The sequence below is a fragment of the Leptidea sinapis genome, chromosome 29 (assembly GCF_905404315.1).
Source record: "Leptidea sinapis chromosome 29, ilLepSina1.1, whole genome shotgun sequence".
NCBI classification, from domain to species: Eukaryota; Metazoa; Arthropoda; class Insecta; order Lepidoptera; family Pieridae; genus Leptidea; species Leptidea sinapis.
The window spans coordinates 5782218-5805568 of record NC_066293.1 but is presented as its reverse complement, the minus strand read 5'-3'; the positions used below and the strand labels follow the sequence as shown (position 1 = coordinate 5805568).

The 23351-nt window shown below is 35.8% G+C and overlaps 1 protein-coding gene across 8 annotated transcripts in view; it reads left to right on the top strand.

The window, feature by feature from the left end:
- LOC126973457 (zinc finger protein 420-like) overlaps positions 1 to 22507 on the top strand; it is a 36554-nt gene extending 14047 nt beyond the window's left edge. The window contains exons 5-7 of one of the 8 annotated variants that reach the window (XM_050820745.1): positions 2737 to 3000; positions 12756 to 13633; positions 21112 to 21380. In XM_050820745.1, the coding sequence (XP_050676702.1) occupies positions 2737 to 3000; positions 12756 to 13633; positions 21112 to 21240 (1271 nt within the window). In that variant the 3' untranslated portion in view covers positions 21241 to 21380. Of the gene's footprint in view, positions 1 to 1230; positions 2717 to 2736; positions 9270 to 10776; positions 12145 to 12755; positions 13998 to 21111 lie in introns of those variants that run through there. The other 7 variants (XM_050820746.1, XM_050820744.1, XM_050820750.1 and 4 more) reach the window with 7 other exon arrangements.
- The last annotated feature ends 844 nt before the right edge of the window (positions 22508 to 23351 follow it).

Here is a 23351-nt window from a genome sequence, read left to right as displayed (position 1 = left end):
TTAAGTGTAATTCAATGTCCTTGTTTTAATTATTTACTGTACTGAAAGAATGAAATTCGTTTTTTTTTTAATTTAACATATTTATTTAATCAAAATAATTGCCATCTAATAGGAAGGTCGTTTTAGTCTTTTTTAAAACTGTGGTGATCTAGATTTGACAAACTGACTGAAAGCATTTTGTACGGCCTCCTGAAACGAAGAAAAACATTTTTTTCAATTTTAAACATTGCTCGGGTTCGGCACAGTAGACATCTGGCGTTATTGCTTGACCAGATCGTAGAAAGCTATAGTGAATAACACCATGCTAAGATCACCAAACAGTTACCATTACCTTTGATTGGTAAGCTTTGCTTTAGGACATTGTTGCGGTGTTTGACCTGGGTTCAGCCATTGCATTTTTCGCTTACGGTCATCGTGAAGGATCCACTTTTTATTGCATGTCACAATTTTATCCAATATTCCTTAATTTCATTTGTATCGATTCAGCAAAGCAACACCAGTTTCAACACGCGTTTCTTTCATCAAATCGTGAGGCACACCCATATTCATATTTCTTTATTTTATTGATTTAGCACAAATGAGATAATATTGTTGGTAAGGTAACGTTAAACCGTGCCGCTAATTCCTGGGTAGTTTGGCTCGGATCGGCTTCCACTATCTCTTCCAAATCATTGTTATTCACCTGTGTGGGCGGTCTTCCACGTGGTTTGTTCTTCAAATCAAAGTTTCCATCACGAAAGCGTTTAAAGCAAAATCGCACGCTGCGTTCATTAGCAGTCCCCTCCCCAAACGCAACACTGATATTGCGAGCTTTTTCTGCCGGGTTAGTTCCGCGTCGGATTCTCGTATTCGAAAATCATTAGAATTTTCGAAGTAACAATTTTTCATGTCCAAGCTGAATAAAAAAAACAACTGAAAGTCGATAATAGATTGTTGCACATTTTTTAAAAGAAGATCTACACAGGTACCATGCGAAAAAAGTTTCACTTAAAAATCTCAAACCATGAAGGTTCTGTGTCAATTCAATAATGTACCTATTACAATATAAAAAAAATTCATACTTTAACTCTTATTGCGATTTCTGGATCAATTAAACCTGCAACAATAATACGAATAGTAAAATTTAGTTTAAAGCATATTCTTACATTTGCTAATTTTTTGCAATTTTTGTTCGTTTCGTAATTTTTTGTCGTTTTATCGAATATAAAAAAAATCAATAATTTTTTTCAGATAATATATCGCTATCGGCATCGCGTCAGAATCTTCTAAAACTCCTCGAAAACACAAGCGTAGTCCCATTCGAATGGTCCAACAATTTCATATGTATCATTTGCAAAATTAGACTAGATTACGAAGACTTAAAGAAACACACAAAAAGTCATAATTACGAAACAATCAACTTTGACTGTTGTATCAAATTAGATGTATCGGAAACTGTTTGCGAGATTTGTGATTTTAAATTTGGAACGTTTGAAAAACTTTTTACTCATTTTGTAGATGAACACGAATTTAACAATGTTAGCGTAATATACATTGAACCTTATAAGTTAAATGATTTCAGTTGTGTTATTTGCAATGAGACATTTTCGTCTTTTCCAAATTTAAAGAAACATAGTTTGCATCATTCTATGGCAGGTACATTCAAATGGACTAAAATGGAACATAAGACATTCAGTAGAATAAAAAATAAAACAAAAGATGACAAAACAATTTTTAAAATTAGGCAAAATATAGATTACTTGTTAAAATTGTCCACTGCAGTTCCTTTTAAATTTTTCATGAATAGATTTAGATGTTTCTATTGCTCGAAAGATTTTGTCGACTTTGGAGCTCTTAGAAGGCATACTAAGATTGACCACGAGAGTTGCGACTTAAGTTCTAAATTGAGAAATAAGATCAAGGGACAAAGCATTAATATTAAGTTCGATATACTCAATTTATCCTGTAAGATTTGTAATGAGAATTATGGTGATATAAATCCATTGATCGATCATTTGATAGACTATCATAATGTAGGTTATGATAAATCTCTATCTTACATGCAAGCATTTAAAATTACTGATGATAAAATTGCTTGTCCACTGTGTTCCCTCAGTTTTCAGTACTTCAGGAAATTACTGGAACATATAAATTCGTTTCATAGTGATAATAACGTTGTATGTGCGTACTGCGGCAAACTGTTCCGTAATAACCATAGCCACAGAGCGCATATCTCACGACATCATAGGGAAAGAAGCCTGAAATGCACGGCTTGTAGTTTAGTTTTTGCGAGCTCTAACGATTTAGCCCGACATCGTACGAGAGTACACGGCGAAAAAACTTATAAATGTTCGCAGTGCGACGAAAAATTTAGCACAGAATACCTTAGGCAGAGACATTTAGTGAATGCACACAAAATTGGTCATAAATGCGCAGTATGTGGCAAACTGTTTACTCGCAATTCTTTTATGAGGAATCATATACGCAGGTCGCATTTAAAAGAGAAAAATTTCGAATGTGATATCTGCCACAAAAAATTTTTCGATAGGGATCTTATTGAAACTCATTTGATGAAACACACTGGGGAGAGACGGTTTCGATGCGATATTTGTGGAAAGGATTACCTTTGGAAGAAAGGCTTGAAGTGGCACATGAAGCTGCATAAAATAAAGATCAAATAAAACATTAGTATAACAAAACTATCTACATGAAAATGAATATTGATCTCAGACTTAGTACGAACGAATTTTTTTGCAGATACAACTGCAGAAGGCCCATATGAGAATTTTGCATCGGTTAGAAGAAGAAAAAACATGGAAATATTATTTAATAACACATCTATCATACCATTTAAGTGGCGTAGCCGGTACATGTGCTTCTACTGCAGCAAGGAGTATTCGTTATACCCTGATTTTAGAAAGCATACGAAAGGCCACGGCCTATGCACAAAGAGTGATCACAGCTTGAAGATTATAAAGGGGAGCAATATAGAAATTAAATTGGATATATCGGAAATTAATTGTGAGTTGTGTGATGAGCCTTTTCCAAAATTTGAGAATATTATCGATCATTTAATTCAAAAGCATGCTCTTAATTACGATAAATCTATTGATATACCTTTTCAGCAATATAAGTTGGCTGATATGAAATGCCAATATTGCAGCCAAGATTTTACGTATTTCGGTTATCTTATAACGCACTTGAATCTCGCTCATCCGCAGGATAATTTCATTTGTGACGACTGCGGGGCTACTTTTAATAAAAAAAAATCTTTGGTAAATCACTTCAGATGTTTTCATCGAGAAGGCGGATATCCTTGCGACAGTTGTCAAATTATTTGCGATTCTCAACTGTCTCTCAGAAAGCACAAAAATGGACATCATTTTAGAAAATGTTGCTTTTGTGGATTGAGTTACGCAAGTAATTCGCTTTTAAAGCGGCACCTTAGAAGCGAACACTGTAAATTTGCCGATCGCATCTGTCCGTATTGTTCCAAACGATGTCTTTCCGCCCAAGGGGTTAAGCAGCATATAATTAAATGTAAGAGGAGGAAGCAACTCCCAATAGAAATTGATTCAACTTTTGACAATAACATCGAGCCAAAGAAAAAACAGAATCTTTCATCAATAAGGCAGAATATAATCAACGTTCTAAATATGTCAACGGCAGTGCCTTTCAAGTTTTTCGGGAAATTCACGTGCTTTTACTGTCCTTTGAAATTTTTGGAATTCGACGACCTTAAAGCTCATACAGCGCAAGAGCATCCATCTTGTGATTTGAATTCCCAAGCAATTAAAAAATGTAAAGGTGAACGCACTGTTATTAAGCTGGATATTGCTAATTTATCATGTAAAGTCTGCAACCAATCAGTCTCAGAGCTAGATGAACTAATAGAGCATATAATTACAAGACACAATGCTACGTACGATAAGACATTGAAGTGTTTTGATCCTTTTACAATAAGGAAGGATAATATATCGTGTACGTCTTGCGCAAAAGAATTTAGATACTTTGCACCGTTGTTGCGTCACGTGAATTCTGAACACGGCAAAAACAATCGGATTTGTGATATTTGTGGCCGGAGTTTTAAGTCAGTTGCCCATCTAAAGATTCATTTTTCATATGAGCATACTGGATCTTTCACTTGCGACGATTGTGGTGTTAATTATAAAAATCAATGGTGTCTTGGGAGGCATAAAGCAAAGTGCCACAATGTGAAACAGTTTAAGTGCAGCAAATGTTCGGAGATGTTTCAGTCGCCATACCAGATGCAGAAACACCTCATTGAGGTCCACAATATAGGGCACAAGTGTTCCGATTGCGGGCGCATGTTTACAAGGAATTCGTTCATGAAAGATCACATACGCAGAACGCATTTGAAGGAGAAAAACGTGCCGTGCTCGATTTGTAATGAGAAGTTCTTCGATAATCATCTGCTGAAGATGCATATGGTCAAGCATGAGGGAGAGAGGAAGTTTAGTTGCGATGTTTGTGGCAAGACTTTCTTGAGGCGGAGTAATTTGGCTTCGCATATGGCGATGCATAAAAAATATGGACACGTGCCCGCAACATATGTAAAATAATAATTTTTACTTTTTAACAACGCTTTAACTATATTTAGAATACTTAATATGATTACTTGTACTCACATCTAACACTACGAGGAAGTGAACCAAGAATACTGGCAGCATTTCCGCGTTGGATAGCTAGGATCCGTTGGCGGAAATAGCTGCCAGCGCTTGGGTTTTCAGTAACTCAATTATGATGCATATATAGTACTTTGTACAATCTCCGCGCCTCTGTGCCTCACGGGCCAAATGTCTTGATACCAAACGGGACGAAGGGGCAAGAGTCACTGAGACTGACATGTTTGTGATTTTTGCTGTCTGAGTCGTATATCCGAAGCAGCATCCCCAGTACCAACTGAATTAGTTTGTACACTAGAAGGAGCCTTTATTTTAACGTGGATTTACTGAAACATGCTATCAAAGGTTATTGTAATATAATCTGTTTTCATTATTTTGTGTCTGTATTTAATTCTATAAAAGTAATAACTGGTAGAGATGGCGAATATTTCCAAATAAGATCGATTTTTAAATCGATTCGAATCGTAACCTGATGAATCGATTCATGAAAAATCGATGTTTTTACAAATTTGTAATATTTTCAGTTCAGAGAATTCGATAATAACAATTATTTTTATTAATAATAATAATAAAGCTTTATTTATTCCGATTTTTTTTTTACATTTTGTTTTTGTATAAATAAGATTTTTAATTAAAACAGTTAATTCTAAAGTAAACTAAGTTTGTAAAATGAATACTGCTTATTGGTTTAATTCGGACCCCTTTCGGGTAAAAGCCTCCTCCATATTTTTTCATTGTTCTCTACCCTGTCCTGTTGTCATTCATTCCCTTTTCTCTCTTATCTCTTTTATGTCGTCGACTCACCGTCTCTTGGGTCTTCCGACTTGTCTTTTTCCTATCGGCCCTTTCGATTTTTTTATCTTCAGTGTCCATCTTTTGTCCTTTACTCTGCAGATATGTCCAGCCCACTGTCATTTTTGCTTTAAATCATATTCAAGAGCATCTGAAAGCTTTTAATTTTTTGTATTTTCTTTAGCTTTAAGATGCTTCGTTCCATTGCTCTTTGTGTTGATGTAATTTTGTTTTTTATTTTATTTGTGTAAACCCATGTTTGACTTCCGTATGTTAGGCTTGGCAGAAGGCATGTATCCATCACAATCTTTTTTGTGCCAAGCTGTAATTTCCTTTGAGAATTTCTTTTTGTGCCCAAAATTTTTTCCAAATTAAGTTCACTCTTCGGTCTACCTCTTCTTCATTGCTATTTCTGCTGAAAGAGACTTGTTTACCTAGATACACATATTCGTTGACGTATTCTACTTGTTTTATTGGTGTCCTGTGTATATTACTCATAAATTTAGTTTTGGACGATTCATAACCAGGCCGACGTTTTTGCTCTCTCTATTCAAGGTTTGTATCATGCACTCCAATCCGGCTGCTCTTTTCGCAAAAAGCATGATATCATCCGCAAACCTCAAGTGTGTCAAGTATTGATTCATGATCTCGGGACCTTTATTTTTCCAATATTTATTTCGAAAAACATTTTCTAGCACGGCTATGAACAGTTTAGGAGATTATTTTTTATTACAAAATATCAGATCAGGTATTTAAACCTAAGCTATATATTTTCTAAATGTATTTGTTACATTAAAAAGGTAAGAAAATAGATAATATAGCTTATAGTTCCCAATATCAAAGCTTTATTAAAACAACAGTCTGTCAAGTCTACTGGGATCCAAACGGTTCCGCTCATCATTTGCGATGTTGCGGGCAATTAAAAAAAGGAACATATTATGATCCCACGACACTCATATACATCACGGCTATTGAGTGAATATGGTGATAGAGTTTTTTTTATCTTGCCAGTAAAGTATAGGATCATACTTTAGGTGCACAACTTTTTTTTGCTATCGAGTCTGCGGCACACAAAAAGTCTGCATTGTGCGCAAGATGTCTTTGACAGATATTTCACAGACTCAACGCACACGACGTACACTTACGCTTTTTGTCGGCAGAACTGTAGGGATGTACACGTAATTTAAGTACTGAGATTGCGGTGTATTATTTCGTACTTGAGATATAAAAAAGAAGAAGAAATAGAGAATTTTGGCTTCATCCTATTCTTTCAGAACGATTATTAAAGGGACTGTTTCATAGTAAACATTCAGTTCTAAAACTATATCCAAATAAATTTGTACACTTCATCCCACAATTTTCATTTTAAATTTCTGTCATGATACTCTGCCAAAGATGTGTCATACAGTGCTGGTCTGTTTTCTATTTCTCGAATCAACATCGATACATCGATGTCTAGCGCCATGATACACGTCAATCACTAGCAAGTGCAGACGACGGACTAAATTGAGCTTCGTCTGCGTTAGCGCGTGTTAACGCGAACGTTATATGTTTTTGGCGCACTTTTTGTACGGCACGGTCTGTCAGATCTACGAGGATGTTTAGTGTGTCAGACTTTTTGCGCGTCGTTTGCGGTACTGCATATAATTCTATATGTTTTATTATCACAGACTAAAAAGTGCGTCACGGATAGTCTGTCGTCTGCTATAGGCCATAATGTTTAAATTCTTCGTTTAAGGCCTGACTTTCCAGTGCAAGTGTATTACATGTATAGAGTTGCTTTTTGACAAGCAACTTATGAAATTTTTTTTTTTTATTACAGTCCCTTCTAATGCGTCGAATTCTTCACTATTATTTTGTGGATGTTGTAGCTGTGATTGCATATCAAAAATTGAAGTATTTATTCTATTTCTTGCTCGAGAACAGGCTACACAGTCGCAGCAGCTAACAGATGAACTTGTTCAATATTTAAAAATCTTTTCTTTAAACCGTCCATAATTAAAGACACAAATCATCATCATTATTGTTATCATTGGTGCCTGGAAGAACCGGAGACCTCATGGTGGTTAGCGATCATTTCTGCTACCATCTTTCGTACCCTTTCTTTTATTTTTGTGGCCTCGTTTTGATCGTAAAGACCGTGTTATAAGCTTCTGGCAACAGATCTGATGCTTCTATAAGTTTCTGAGACGCTTCTTTCAAGCACCTTGTGACAATAATTTCAGAGGTCCCAGTTATATATTTTAGTCCTCACATTGAAGAGGTTATTGTTTCAAAAGGTCGTAAAATCTGACAGAGCTGTTTCTATAATCTTCTGGAATGATTGTCGGTAAACTTTGTTCAACAAAACCTAAAGTTGCTCGGATCGCCTCTCCTAGTTGTACGAAACGTTGAGGCATGAAAAATATTGAATTCCATTGGGTTTCAACCTTTTGTATCAGATGTTTCGGTTGCTGGCCTTGTTTTTTTTATTTAATATTTTTGTAGTATTTCTGAAGACACGGTGCTTTTCTTGACGTGCGCAACAATCCGTTTCACTTTCTCCAATTGCAGCTTTTTGATTTTAGCGCTCTCTTAATCACAAAATTTAGGATGTGCGCATAGGAGCCAAAATGTTTCCATGTCAAAGTTTCTTTCACTGCTTTTGCAATAGTTTTAACGTTATCTGTTATCATCAATATTTTCTGATGTGTGATGCTAGCTCTTCCGTTAAATAATGCCGCGTTAGGGCTATGTAGCTCTCCGTTTTTAAGGACTTCCACATATCTGCAGTCAAACAAATGCTCTGAACATCAAAACGCAGTTGAGCTCGTATTGAATCGAACAACTTTGTATAGACCTCTTGCATTACTGAGTTTGAAAGAGTCTTCCGTGTGGGCAGCTGATATTCCGGTATCCACCGGCAGAATTTCCTCCACAATCGAAAATGGATGAAAACTGTCACAGCACAAATCAAATAAATCTAGTTTTGTTTTTTTTGTTCCTCATTTATCTTTTAAATTATAAAATTGTCAATTACTTTTTGTCGTTTTGCCCTACGCTCTGAACTGGTGGTAGCCGTTGCACCTTCCACCAGCATCGCAAGCTGGTGGAAGAACCATCTAAATCAGCTTGCGGCAAAGCATTATGTTGTTCAGGTGGATAGTGTGTGTGCATCATTACAACAAAATCAAACAGAAAAACGGACGAAAGCGGACAAACCTACCTACTCTTTGTTTATGTTTATGTCTGTATTATAGTCTATGAATTGAGGGTAGTCTATTTAAAATATGTGAACCGTCGATGCATCGTCGACCGCGTGATTGAACTGGTCCGTTCATTCAACGCCCATCGCTAGCCGTAACGCGTAACGTTACGAAGCGGTTTAACCTCCCATAAGAACTTAGAAGGTATCACTAGGTTGGAAAGAATTAAGGAATGGCAAGCTAGGCAAGTAAAAATTTAAGTTACGTTATTGGTGAAATCCTCAAGACCGTATTCGTATTAGGCCCGGTACATCGGTCTATTATTCTGCCATTGACAGTGGTGTGCTGCGGCATAAGCCCCCTCTATATATCTAATGTCGATCTATAATGTGTTGTAAATTACTTGCATTTTTTTTAATATCATCGGTAAATGATATAACGAACGAAAAGGGTGTGTGTGCGTAAGGCGAGTGAAACAGAGGAGAGACTTTTCGCTGTCTTTCGTTCGCCGCGTTGTTCTTTGTATTATGTGTATAGTTATAGTAGAAATATTACTAACCCAGCCTTATCGCTAATAATTAAATAAAACACTGTTTTGAGGTATTCCTTATATTATAACAACATTAAGTAGATATTCCAATTTGTTGTGACCCCTGATTTGTCGTTTAATTAAATGTGTTTATTACATAATGCTTGATTGATGAATGAATTGAATAAATAAATAGATTTTACAATCGTTTTTGTTTCAATTTCCTCTTATCTCTTGATAAACTTTCTTCTGATGGTCTTTTTGATGGCAACATAAAAAATGTTTTACTTTAAGTTTGTTTTAAGTAAAAAAAAAATAAGCCTTAATAATTGCTGTTTTACATAAATCAAATCAAAATCACTTTATTCATCTAAGTCAAGGAAATCTTAGTGTCAAGCTACGTCTTACACTCGCGATTTGGATCTCACTTTGTGTTAGTGTGCGTGCATTGCTCAAAATAAAGGTTCACTGTCAACCTCAATAATTCGACGTTTTCACACCTGTCACAGTCTTTCTAGAAATAATCTAAGCCTTTGTCATTGGCTGTTTTATAGTGACTGACCGAGGGTTGCGGCAAACGCTCATCTTCCAAAAATTATTTAAATTGGTGGAACAATATTATGGAGGTCTACAATGCTGGTCTGACTGTCTGACTGAGTCGTAAATTACTTGGAACTAATAATAATACCTAAAAATTTTGCCCAAAAGAATTTCAAAATGTCCGATTAAAAATTCAATGTTAGAATTGGGGGCGTCTTTACTTACTCTTAAATTAAAAAATCTGAAATTAAATTTGTAATCAATATTTAAAACGATGCGGGACTCGAACCCGTTTCGTCCGAGCGCTCTTACAACTGATCCAACCGTTCGAGTGACGCATGGATTGTAAGCTTTAGAATGTCTTATTCAACTCTGGCACAATGATCCCAGAAGTGAGGGATATCACTTAAAATTTCACAAACTGTTTAAAAAATCTTAATTAAAAGAAAACTAAACTAATTCATTACATATAATTAATATTTTTTAAGCCTTATTTCACAAAATAAAAGACATTTATGACGATGATTTAAGGAGAAACTTCTAGCCTCGCACGGCCACTGTGTGTGGTGTTTTCTAGAAGCTTAGGGTCATTCAATTTCGAGCATACTCCCAACTTCCAAAATCATATAAAAGGCATTAATTTTCTCTAAATTGATTCCTTTACAATTCTATTTGATGTCATTTCTAATATACTAGATACTACTACTACTGCTTCAGAAACAAATGGCGCTCTGAGAGAGAAGAAGCGGCGCAAGAAACTCTTATAGCTTTCTTTTTTTGTCCTTTTTTTAAATGAAATATATATAGGACGGAAACGCATCTCTTGACCCCTTTGTGTTATGGATGACTCATCTGAATTGTCGTTACGTGAGCCTTTTTCCCGTTTGCATATAAAAAATACACCGCCATCAGGTGGAGCGTCTGCTCGTTTTTGAGCCACTTGTTCCGATCAAAGATAAATCGTAAGATAATATTTACATAATAATAACAAAAATTCAAAATTGCATAATGTAATTGAGTTTGAATTACAATAATATTAACGTTTCAACAGATCTTGCAGATGTTAAAGGCGAGAAAAGCGAAGTAAATATTAATTTCTTTGCAGGACCCTTAGTTCCTCAAGAGGGCAAGCAAAAAGAACTATCAGAAAAGTTGACTATCAAACGTCGCAACATTGAAAATATCTTACTTTATAGCAACGCAACTCCCTTCCTGTTCTACAAGGGACACTATAGGTGCTTTTACTGCAGACAAATTATGAAAGACCCGGTAATATTACGTGAACATACAGCTAATGTCCATCAATATGTAAATCTTGAAGCTATTGTCTACGATAGAACGAAGACGTATCATAATAAAGACGCAGCTACCAAAATTGATGTCACAGATCTGAAGTGTCGTCTCTGCTTTAAGTCTTTACTGGATTTGGATCAGTTTATTCATCACCTTACAATCGCTCATGATATGGAATACGATATGACTGTTTCAAACTGTCTTTTGTCATTTAAGCTGGATAAATATCAATCAACGTGCTCAATCTGCAACATGAAATTTGTCTTCTTCGAGTACCTTCTTCGCCATGCAAATAAATACCATCTGTCTCACGACTATATTTGCGACGTCTGCGGTACGAGTTTTCAGGGGGAGAATCATCTGCAAATGCACAACAGATATTATCATAAAGAGGGTGGCTATAAGTGCGATCATTGTGGCATAAACTTTGCAACCCTTTCGAAGAAGTTCTTACACGAAAGAAACGTGCATTTAGCCCATCAGATGGCTTGCCCGTATTGCACAGAGACGTTTAAAAGTCCGTACTTTAAGAAGTTACATTTGGCGAATGTACACGGTGTTGCAGAGTTGAAAATTAAGTGCCGCTTTTGCGCAAAAGTTTTTCCCCAGCAAAGTTTGATGTCGAAGCATATGCGGCGAGTACATTTGAAAGAGAAAAACGTGGAATGTCCCATCTGTGGGGACAAGTTTTTCGAAGCCCATGACGTGAAACTTCACATGTTGAAACATAGCGGAGATAAAAAATTCGTATGTTCGGTCTGCGGCAAGCAATTTGCCAAAATAGGAAATCTGAATCAACATTTGACCATACACAATGGCAAGAAACCTTTTGAATGCAGTATTTGTTTGAACGAATTCGCTCATCGCTCTAATTTGAATTTCCATATGAAATCGAATCATCCGGAGCATTTGAGTGAAAAAAATACATGTATGGGTAAAACTAGAAATGAAGTAGTTGAGTTGGCCGTGCCTCAAGATATTGGTCACAATAATTTATTCAAACAGCTTGGATGAATCTGTGTGATCGTGTTTACTAACATATTAAAAATAGACATCAGTTCAATCAATTCTTATATACATATTGCGATGGCAATATGAAAAAATTTTGGTATATTTATAGGCAGTAATTACTAGCACTTCAAAATGTTGCAGAGAAAATTTACTTCTACCCTCTGTTAAATGTTTTTTATTTTAAACTTTTAAGATAATTACCTGATGAAGAAAGAGCCTCTCTATAGTTTTTAAAAGGTGTGACGTCACTACCGTTGACTTACTGGTGATCATTCGATAATTCGATCATCGAAAGGAAACTGCAACGAGTATTTATTCGTTCGTATATTCCACGGGCAGCGTAACGACGTGCCAGAAAGGTCCGTACCATACGACAGCTCGAGCACGATTCGTATGCCATGTGTCGACAGTGTATATTTATAGGGCTCGGCGCACGTGCACATGTTTACGATTAATGCTTTCTAACAATCATTTCACATCAAAATGTAACGAAATCATGATTTGTGAAATTAAAGACGAAATGTAGAAACTTATAGCTAGTGCATGTTTTAGTGTCGGTGCTTGCGATGATGATGTCGTCATCGGGATCGACTACTGTTTTACAAAACTAATAATATTCAATCCGATATTTTTGCAATGTATGTATTTTTTGTTAACGTAATGTTTAAGTGATTGTGAGTCTTTCAATGACATAAATAAGATCAACGAGAAACCTTGTGTATGCATGAACATTGTTTCCTGACTACCCTCGTTATGAAAATAAACTTATTGTCATTTCAGGGACTAGGGCTGGTCAGGACTCAAGAAATGCTATAACTGAAGCCTTTAATGGTTTTCCTGCAACGAGTCAACGGAAATCTGACTTGACGGTTAAAGAAAAACGGTGCGCTATGCGTAATAATGTAATACAAGTCCTCATAAAGTCCACAGTAATGCCGTTCCGATGGCTCAAAAGTTCCTACCGCTGTTTTTATTGCTACGATATCTTTCAAGAGCCATCCGAGTTGAAAGATCATCAGCAAATACATTCAGGAGATGATGTGAAAGTGAATGCCATGAATAAGTATTGGGAACCAGTTGTCTATATTGATATATCGAATCTCACTTGCAAATTATGTCCGGAGAATATCAGTGATCTGTACGACTTAATTGACCATTTAGTTGAGAAACATGGTGTTGCTTACAATAAAGATATTGGATTATGCATGATACCATTCAAGTTAGACAATTTATCATTGAATTGTTTGACTTGTGGCGCAATTTTTTATACATTTGGACCTTTGCTGCACCATACAAATAAGGACCACAAAGGAGTCTCAGCGATTCTCTGCGATGTCTGCGGACAACATTTCAAAGACGCCAACCTACTGAAACTGCACATGAAAACTGTGCACGAAAATAACGGGTTGCTGTGCCAAGATTGTGGGGATAAATTTGAGTCGAGGTACAAGTTGAAAAGTCATCAGAAATATGAGCATAACGTGGACAAGAAATATAAATGTATGGAATGTCCGCAGATGTTTCAGAGTCATTACAAACGATCGAGGCATATGGCTGTTGAGCACAAGACAAGAGAGGAAGTGAAATGCCCGCATTGCCCTAAAACTTTTGTTTTTCGGAGTATGATGATGACTCACCTAAGAGATACGCACCTCAAAGTAAGGAATTACATTTGCAGCGTCTGTGGTTGGAAGGCTTTTAATAGTAATAGGTTGAAGAATCATATGTTTAAGCATAGCGGGGAGAAGAACTTTAAGTGCGATGTGTGCGAGAAAATGTTTAGTACTCGTAAGATTATGCGCGCGCATTTTATAAGAATGCACAAAAGTATTCAGAGTCAACCAGTTCCGTATGATCCTTATGGCGATTGAAGAGTAGAATTTTTCGTCGTTGGATCTATCATCAGTTTTTTATGTATGACCTCATTTATATTGAGTCAATCTTAAACTTATCGATGTCTGTCTGCTTTGAAATTTAAACTTTAATTAATTATAATCTACTAAATACAAATACAATACAAAATTCGTTTATTTCTCCCAATTTGTAGTAAGTATTTTGCAAATAGACAGCAATAATTATTTGTACAAAATTTTAACTTAAGTTGGGAGATAGATTGGGACAGCTCAAACTTAATATAACCTATAAGTGTCCTGGCTCCCCCCATTCTTAAGTTCCACCTATTATTAGGACTAAAAATAAAATATGTTTGTGTTTACGTGTGATTTTGTTTGGTCTCAAGTATCCTAATAGTCATCTATTTAAACGGAGTCAAAAGGTGTTTTAGAAGGTCATAATCCTCTCTGACCGAATGGAATGATGTCAAACTTTATGACCTTGTGGATTTGGCGTGCAACTTCAATGTCTGCTTCCACAAGGATGGAAGACTTGGGATTCCCGCCTCTCCCTGTGTTAGAGATCCTGATTCAGATCAGGATTCTTTGGTCTCCAAGTGTTTGGAGTTCTCCCTCCCCTAGTTTCTAGATTACCTCCTTGTGGAAATAGATAGAATAAAATTCCGACACATCGATATATTATTTCCTTCCAATGAGCTGAAGTGATGAAGTATCTTATCTTATAAATCCACAACTCAGAGTGGGAAGATATCCGGAGGAGAACCGATTATGGAACCAAACAGAAACCCCATCCAAAATCTCTCTTTCTATACCAAACCAATGAATTCTCGTAGAACTTCTTGGTTTTTATACTCCTTTTCATTCGATATTCCTTTCCTATCAAGAAGATCTGTTCGAAAAACCTTGAAATCTCCGATGTGGAGAATCGATGAGAAGAACCCGATCCTATCTTTACGTTTTCATGCTTGTGTGACTTTATATAATATAGTATATTTCATTACGAGTGCGGAAAGCCTCTCATAGCAAAGAGTTCCGACAAATGTCTACTCGAACCGAGGCGCAGCTGAAGGTGAGGTTTGACAGTCGGAACAAGTTGCAATGACGGTTCCGCACGTGTACTGAACAACTATTTTTAATATAGTTGCGCAAATTTTAAATTAATAGAATAATAAAAACACAATACACTCAACTAATTAATCATTTTTTTCTTATAAAACTTATAATTCACATATAAGTACATTGAGACAAACTATTCTTAAATTCGTATGATTGTTCATGTATATTTGTCAAAGGTGTTATACAGTGGCGTTTGCTAGTTGATGTAATTGGATCTGCTGAATTATCATTATCAACGAAAGTTCTCTTCAGTATTGTCATGTAAAGGAGACGGACTGGCCGTTAAATCAATGGATTGTGTGATTTTTTTCCCAGTTTTAAGTTTGTTGTTTAATGAATCAGCAATATAGCCTTTTGCAACTTTGCCTGACTTCCAAACTCCTAGTCTCTTTAAGGACGTCAAATTGGCTCCTGGATCTGCCAATAATGTAGCAGAGGTCAGCATCCGGCAAACCAAGAAACGTAGCTTTTTTTTTGGCATATTACCAAATTTGTTTATCCCGATTGCTTGAGCTGTACACTTCCCTTTTTGATAATTTTGGAAAAAACGGCCGGTTTTTGCTGTTTGGGACCGCTGATTCATATATTTTTGCACTATTCTAAGAAAATCTCCTTCAACTACAAAGCTTCTCGGTATCTTATTTTTTATATTCGGAATCTTGATTAGTAACATTTTTCAATGGGCTTCAATATCTTTTAAAGTAACTCCTCTCTCTGCGGCAAAATCCAACAACGCTAAAAATTAGCGCAACCTACAAAAAAAGGGACTTGATTTATCTTTTTTAAAATTAATATATTGACTATATTTTGCGATTTCGAAAAGTGAATACTTAAGGAAAATTAGTATTTATTAATAAATTACCTTTGTGGCTAAATAACGATCATCGAGAGCTTCGTTCAAAAACCTTTCCACTTCATTCGATTTTAATATTTTAGACTATTTAGTTGTAAAACCGTCTGACTGTCGTTTTAAGAAAGCATTTAGTTTTGGGTATTCACTTATATCCATGTTGTTCCTTATTTTCAGGATACTTTTTATCATCGAAAACCTCGACCATAACGTAGAAGGTTTTAATTTTGCTGAGAGGTCGGAGAAGTATGCCAACATAACATTTTCTGAAAAACTATTTGCTTTTTTCTCTTCTATATGTAGCGACTTTTTGATTGTTCCGGTAAAATGTTCTCCGAAGCATTTTGTGCCATTATACTAAGTTCTGGTGGTGTTTATTCAGATAAAATATAATCGAAAGTCGTTTTGTGCAACAAACAACTAAACTCGCAAAGAAAATTTTTGGAATATGGCGCCAACCGTAAAAGAATATATTTAAGATATTTTTTGTTTTCATCACCCAATCTGGGTAGGCAAAGGGAACTGCCGATGCCGGTCTTTAGTAGATTTTTTATTGATATGAAATGAAAATGAAATTTAATGAGATGAAATGAAATGAAACCCAACGTAACTCATTGAATCAAATCATTAAATCTGGTAATGAAACAAATTAGTAGCTTCTTTTTAGAAATATATGCATGAATCATAAAAACTTCTATGAATTTTTTTTGCAAAAACTTCGTGGTGGGTTTTTTCTTTTCAATAGACATTATTTTGACAGTAGGGACAGAGAACGCACGAGTTCGGAAAAGGTAAAGAAAAAGCTCGAGTATGTTATAGCCCACATTCCGAACGCTATACGTTCCTGCATTACGCCACTTTTTGAGCAACTGTATTAAAATAGTACATTACGATACGAGTACACAATGTAAGTCGTTGGATGACCTACATGCGCACGAGTATCGTATACTACTTTTCCTATTAAGTTGCGCAAAGTTCGACCACTACAATTATGATGCGAAGCGACTGATACTTTGACGTTCATTGTCCGTCTTAACATAATGGCAGAATACAAAACACAAAACGCACGTTTTGACAGGTCCATTCCAGACGACAAATGTATACAAACCGGCGCGAGCAAGAGCGTTCGGTCTCGGGGAGACAGTGTTGCTCGCACGTGTTAATGCGAAGAGAGTAACAGAGATATAATAAGACTCTTATACATTCCCGCACGCTCACCACATTCCCGCACGCTCAGCTAATGTAGCCCGCACGCTCTTGTCATCGTGTGGGAAACTGGTACTTTGCGAACTCAAATGCATGCGCAAAATTGAACTTTGCGCACGATAATAGGAAAAGATATTATTCATCGATTCATACAATTTGGGAATGGGAGAGACTCTGACGCAGAGGATATCCAGGAGGTATGTGATCTATAAGAGTATCTTTCTAAAGCTACGTCCTCTCATAAGTCATGTTGAATAGGCTACCACAACCGAGTGTTGCACTTGAGGTTTTGAACATCCCATGATGTTAATAGCCCATCTCAGCTTATTTCTCCAGGTTATGGAGGGTATTGTTCCTATGTATGTTCTCTATCTATGTTGTAGGAAAATGTTAACCAGACTGACAAAAACTAAGAAATAGTATTCACGGGATACAGACCAGATATGCTACATCAACACAATTTTTCATGCAAATCATCAATAATTCAAACATTGTTTGATTAAAAAAAATAAAAGCCATGTATTAGAAAAATCTTTATTGTTATTTACGTAAGAACAATAAAAAACATACGCAATAATTTTGCTAAGTCTGCCATGTCCTATTCCCAATGTTCTTTTGAGAGACTTTACAAAAACAACTGTTTATTTAAACGTTTGCCTTTCAGTCTGTTTGGTTGTTTGTGCCGCTCTAGAAACTTTCAGATGGGACTGAAGTTCCCACCATGGCTAAGTATTTGTATGCAATTGTATCAAGCTTAGGGAGCTGAATCTTCAGATCATTCCAAATTTCTAAAGCTTTCTCATTTAATCTGCCTACTGGGCTTCGTAAGTTAATAGATAGTTCATCTGAAATAGAATCATCACTTTTCACCGTTTTCCAGTTCTTTCTGACTAATTTGTGGTAATCTTACCACAGAGGAAATTTTTATTCTGCTTTGTCAGACAGATCTGACGAATCATATTCCACGAACTCATTTTGTACTTTATTTTTCATCATTTCTTTGATTGTTGAAACAGCCATGGAGCAAGCGAGTGAGTCCGAGAAATGCATTTTCTTAAACCTGGGGTTCAAGATTGTGGGTATAGCGAGTTACTCTCTCTATGACACACATCCTCTTGTCAATATCTTTCAAGATCAATGACTGCAATTCTTGGGCAAGAGACTCTTCCACTTTAAGAGGTTTAACATTCAAAAGAAAACAATGGATAAGTGGTATTACTTTGCTGCTAGTGCAGTACTTATCACCTGACACTTCCTTAGTTGCAGCTTCAATCGGTCGCAGAATTTGTAAAACCGAAGAAAGAATAGATAATTCTGACGCAGTTAGCATCGGTGGTGCATTTTTATGAGGAATGATTATATTATTGACGACGCTGCGAAGCTCCAGAAATCGCTCGATCATATAATAAGTGCTGTTGGTCGTTATACGGCCGAACTATAGTCCGGTGTGCGTGGGTGGCCGCCTCGCACCATTTGGTCCGCCGTCGTACTCAGTACAGTCTGGATAGTCATAATAATAATTTTGTGCAGTGGACAATGCGACATACCGTCGAATATGGTCTGGTACCAGACCGCGTCCGATGGTTCGGCTGGACCAAACCCGATCATCTGTTTAGGCTATAAAATACACGTGTCAGTACACTGAGGCGGCTTTTCTTTGGTGGTAAACCGGCAACGCTGCCTTATGATATTGAAATATCCATGTTCATTGAATTATTGACCCAGTGACACTATAGTACAATACGTTCAAATTTGGTCAAAATGAAAAGTTTACTTTTTGCCAAAACAAATGCACGGATTTTTTCATTTTTGGTATATCGTCAGGAAACATGCTTACAAGTATGTACCTACATTTATTTCATGTCCATTGTTGGTTGATTATTATTAAAATAGAAGTTGTATACTGTTCTTCCACTAGCTGAAAGCGTAAAATGGTCCAATCTTTTTACGATCCCATATTTTGTTGAAAATCGATTAGGTGTAGGATACCTCCTTTGACTCTATTCATTCGAAATTTTCGAAATAGTTTTAACAGAAATTCCTATAATTTTGGCCTTCGTTAACGTTACATTTACATAAACGTAATAAAAAAATTAACAAATTGTCTTACTGTAAGTTGACGATATTGTAATTTCAGTAATTCGTCATAAATGTTCCTCCCATCTCTATGATTCAAAGACAAAGTAGCGAAGCGAAACTTCACAATGTTATGTTTATATTTTATCTTTTGCAGTTGCATTTAAATCATTCAGTAATAGCTTTTATTAATGTAATTCATAGCCTGTGTAGTCAACAAGCATCAGTACCGCTGTAGGTAATAATCTTCGAGCAGTACTCGCATTAAGCGTTGTTCGTATTTATAATGGAAATGTGTTTCCATATTTGTCTTATTTTTCTCTGGATCACAAAAGTAAGCTTCGCAATTGCAATGGTCTTCAAATTCAAGAGTTGCTGTATTTTTTGACTGTCTTATTATATTTTCATTTCTCCAACGCAAAACGTTTTCATCTACCTTTTTTTTGCAGCTGCACTGGTATGAAGCCTGTGCGGTTATTGCTCCTTTTCCAGTGCATTTATTTTGTTGCTCCTGCAAAGTATAGTTACATTCGATTTCATAATTAACTTTTTCACGATGATGGAATCATAGTCGCCGTCACCGAGTCTATTTTATTTTAGTCTGTGTGTTTGTATACTTTTTACGAAACCTTTTGCTATTATGTCGGCTTCCATAGGGTTAGCACTATTACGACAGTTCTTGAAACATCTGTAACTTTGACTGCTTGCACATATGCAGCGTATAAATTTCAAACGCGAATAAATAAAAATATTATTATTAATTAAATATAATATTATTCGGTTTCGTACAAGAATGTGAAATGGAAACAAAAACTTTTGTGCATACTGTACATTGCACAAATGACATTCGAGCTAAGTGTCATGTTGATTTGCCCCAGTTATATGTTGTATAATTAAAAAATAAAATGTAATTAAAAAAATCTTAAAAGGGTTTTTGTTGATTTGCTCAGGTTTTAATTTACCGACACTCCATGGACGTAAGTAGTAAGAATCAACAAAATCCAAATCGCCACAAAGAAACAGACATACACATATACTGTGAAACATATCTAAACTAATACTAGTGGACCCGACAGACGTTGTCCTGTACACACGTCTTAAATTTGAAAAATCTGTCCAACCGTTAGGAGGAGTTCATGAGCATGAATTATATTATACGGACGGAATTGAGAATCTAAACCAATCTTAAATTCACTGGAACACACAAAAAAAACCATCAAAATCTGTCCAGCAATTTGGGAGGTAGTTCAATTGTGAATCTAAATCATTCTCGAATCCACCTGAAGATACACAGAAAGTTTCATTAAAATCGCTCCAGCCATTAAGGAGAAGTTCAGTTACAACAGACGCATAAAAGAAATATATATATTAAGATTATAAAGACGTAAAGGTGATTTTTTAAGTTGGGACTAATGGCTCTGGATCTACTACAGAACCGGTTTCGATTTTTAATGATTTCGAATTCTTTTACTAATAGAAACCACGTTACTTGTCATAGGCTTTATATTTTAACCAGAAAAATGAAAATACCTGTTCGTAGTAGTCCGATTGCCAAAGTAAGTTGTAGAAAAAATAGCCGAACAAACACGTTTCTTACTAACGCTACTCAAACGATGAGAGATATATTATTGAGTTCTAGAGAAAAGTTGTAACTACTACCCCACCTACTACTTACTATCCATTCGGAAAAGAATGCGTCAGACCTGAGAAGTTCGTGCGTATAAAAGCTTTTTTTTTTCTTAAATAAAATTTCGATACAATAATTTAAATAAATAACCTAAATTATAAAGTGCCATTCCCAATCTGCGGTATAATTAAGAAAGTCAGTTGTGTTGTAGAAACCTAGTTTATCTACGCCATAAATGATAGTGGTACTCAAATACGATGTTATGAAGCGATAGTGATTTTTAGTACATTTAAAATAAGGCCAAAAGTTATTTTATGACTGTTTATTATAATACATTGGTTAAACCGCGGTGCAGGGCTAGTCTAACAAAAAACTTTACTCTGAACATGTATTGTCGTTTATTTGCAGATTGTGTTCGGAAGCGCAGGAGAATTTTTCGGCGTGAAATGCCGCAGGAACACAAGGAGCTTTATACAATACGAAACAACGTCACAGCTGTACTCCTTCGAACGACCTTACTTCCATTTAGGTGGCTAAGAACATGCTTCCGGTGTTTCTACTGCTATGAAATGTTCGATGTTGTAGATAAACTGCGGTCCCATCAGATAAAGCACACTGAAAACGATGTCGAAAGGGCAATGGGTATGTATTGGGAGAAAACAGTTTATGTCGATACTAGTGACGCGTTTTGTAAAATATGCGACAAAAATATCGATAATTTACACGCTCTAGTGTATCACTTGGTGTCAGAGCATAGCTTGGCGTTCGATCAAAGCGTGGGACTAGGAATGACGCCATTCAATTTGACAATCTCTCATTGCATAATCTGTGGGCTGACTGTGAAGAATTTTCCCGCGCTTTTAGTGCACATGGCAGATCAACATAGTAAGCTTAATAATCTGTACTGCGACTTATGTAAAGTGAAATACAGAAGTTTTAACGATTACTGTGTTCATATTAAAAAGGAAAAACGCGAAGTGGAATGTGTAGAATGCAATCAAAGAGTTCGAACTGATTCATATAACGAGCACATGAAAGTTGTACACGAAAAAAATTATAAATGTTTAACGTGCGCAGAATATTTCAAGACCACGTACCAAAGATCGTTGCATATGTCTTCGGTACATAGGCGCAAATGTTTGCGCAAGTGTCCTCACTGTCCACGAATGTTCGTCTTCCCTAGCAACATGTCAAGACATGTGAGAGAGTCGCATTACAACGAGAAGAACGCTATGTGCCACGTATGTGGTTTCAAAACATTTAGTGGTCACAGATTAAAAGTACACATGACGAAGCATAATTCGAGCAAGAAGTACATTTGTCCTTTCTGCAATAAACTGTTTAAAACTGAGAAATATATGCGCGATCATTGTGCTAAAAGTCATACGAAATGATGTTATCCCTGAGTTTAAAACGAAGTTGTCTATAGTGTTTTTTTAATCGTATCCGACAGAACGGATTTAATCCCACGGAAATCTCAATCCAGAAGATATTTATAGAAACTGTCTAAGGAACCATTTGATCTTTTTTTGTATGTAATATTTTGGTATTCTATTGGTCAGTGTGAATTTGGGGATCGACTCAGTTCAATATTTTTTTTTTTTTGAGAGTAGGAAATACGGTTACGTCTGAAACCTCCTCTGTGCTGTTAGCAGCCCTGGCTTTCACAGCGAAGTAGGACGTGGGCCGTGGAGGCCGCAAAGACTACGCAACAACAGTCGCGGGGACTCGAACCTCAGACCGGCTGTGTGCTTGTGGGAAGAAGAGGGTTCAATATCTATATGCAAATAAAATTTCATATTTATATTATTTTATTTTATTCGGAAAACTTCCAGTTTACACCAAAACAGTTTTCACATGTATGTGTACAAGAGCAATTATCGTAATATATAATAAGAAAAATACAGTAACTTAGAATTAAAATACTTCAAGAATTCTATAATAATATATCGAAATCTTTTCAAGGACCAATTAAAATTAAATAGGGTTTCTTACTCTAAACTACTAAAGAACATAAATTAAGGACATGAACATAAAATAATATTAATAGTCAGAACATTGGGTCAGAGTTATAGTTAATTCAAACTTACATTATAATTTGCTAAACCAATATTTTGAAAGTAATGATTTAATAGTGTTAGGCTTAGAGTTAAATATATCAAACGTGTTGAAGTCAGGAAAGTCAATTAAATTGTTAAAGACACTTGCAGATCGTATAAAGAATGAGTTATTTCTATAATTAGATGAGTTATGACTAATTTGTCGGGCAACTGGTTGTCTACTTATCCTTAGAGGAACTCTGAGGTTTACGAGTGAAAGGAGATAAGGGGAATCAATTGTAGATTGAGCAATTTTAACTAGAGTAGTTATATCAGCAATCCTCCTTCTTTCTTGGAGCGACCTCTCCAAAATGTAATGTTTTTTGTGTACGTATGTATGTATATGTGATTTTTTTTGCGCCTTAATGAGTAGTCGTTTTAAAAGGATTTACACTTATATTGTAGAAGTATTAAAAATTTGCGCTGAATAGTTTATATTCTATATATATGTATTATACTGTGGGTTCCATACTTGAGAGCAATACTTGAGGTTACTACACACGTAGGTGCAGTATAAAATCTTTATGTTTGAAAATTGCGAGCTAGATT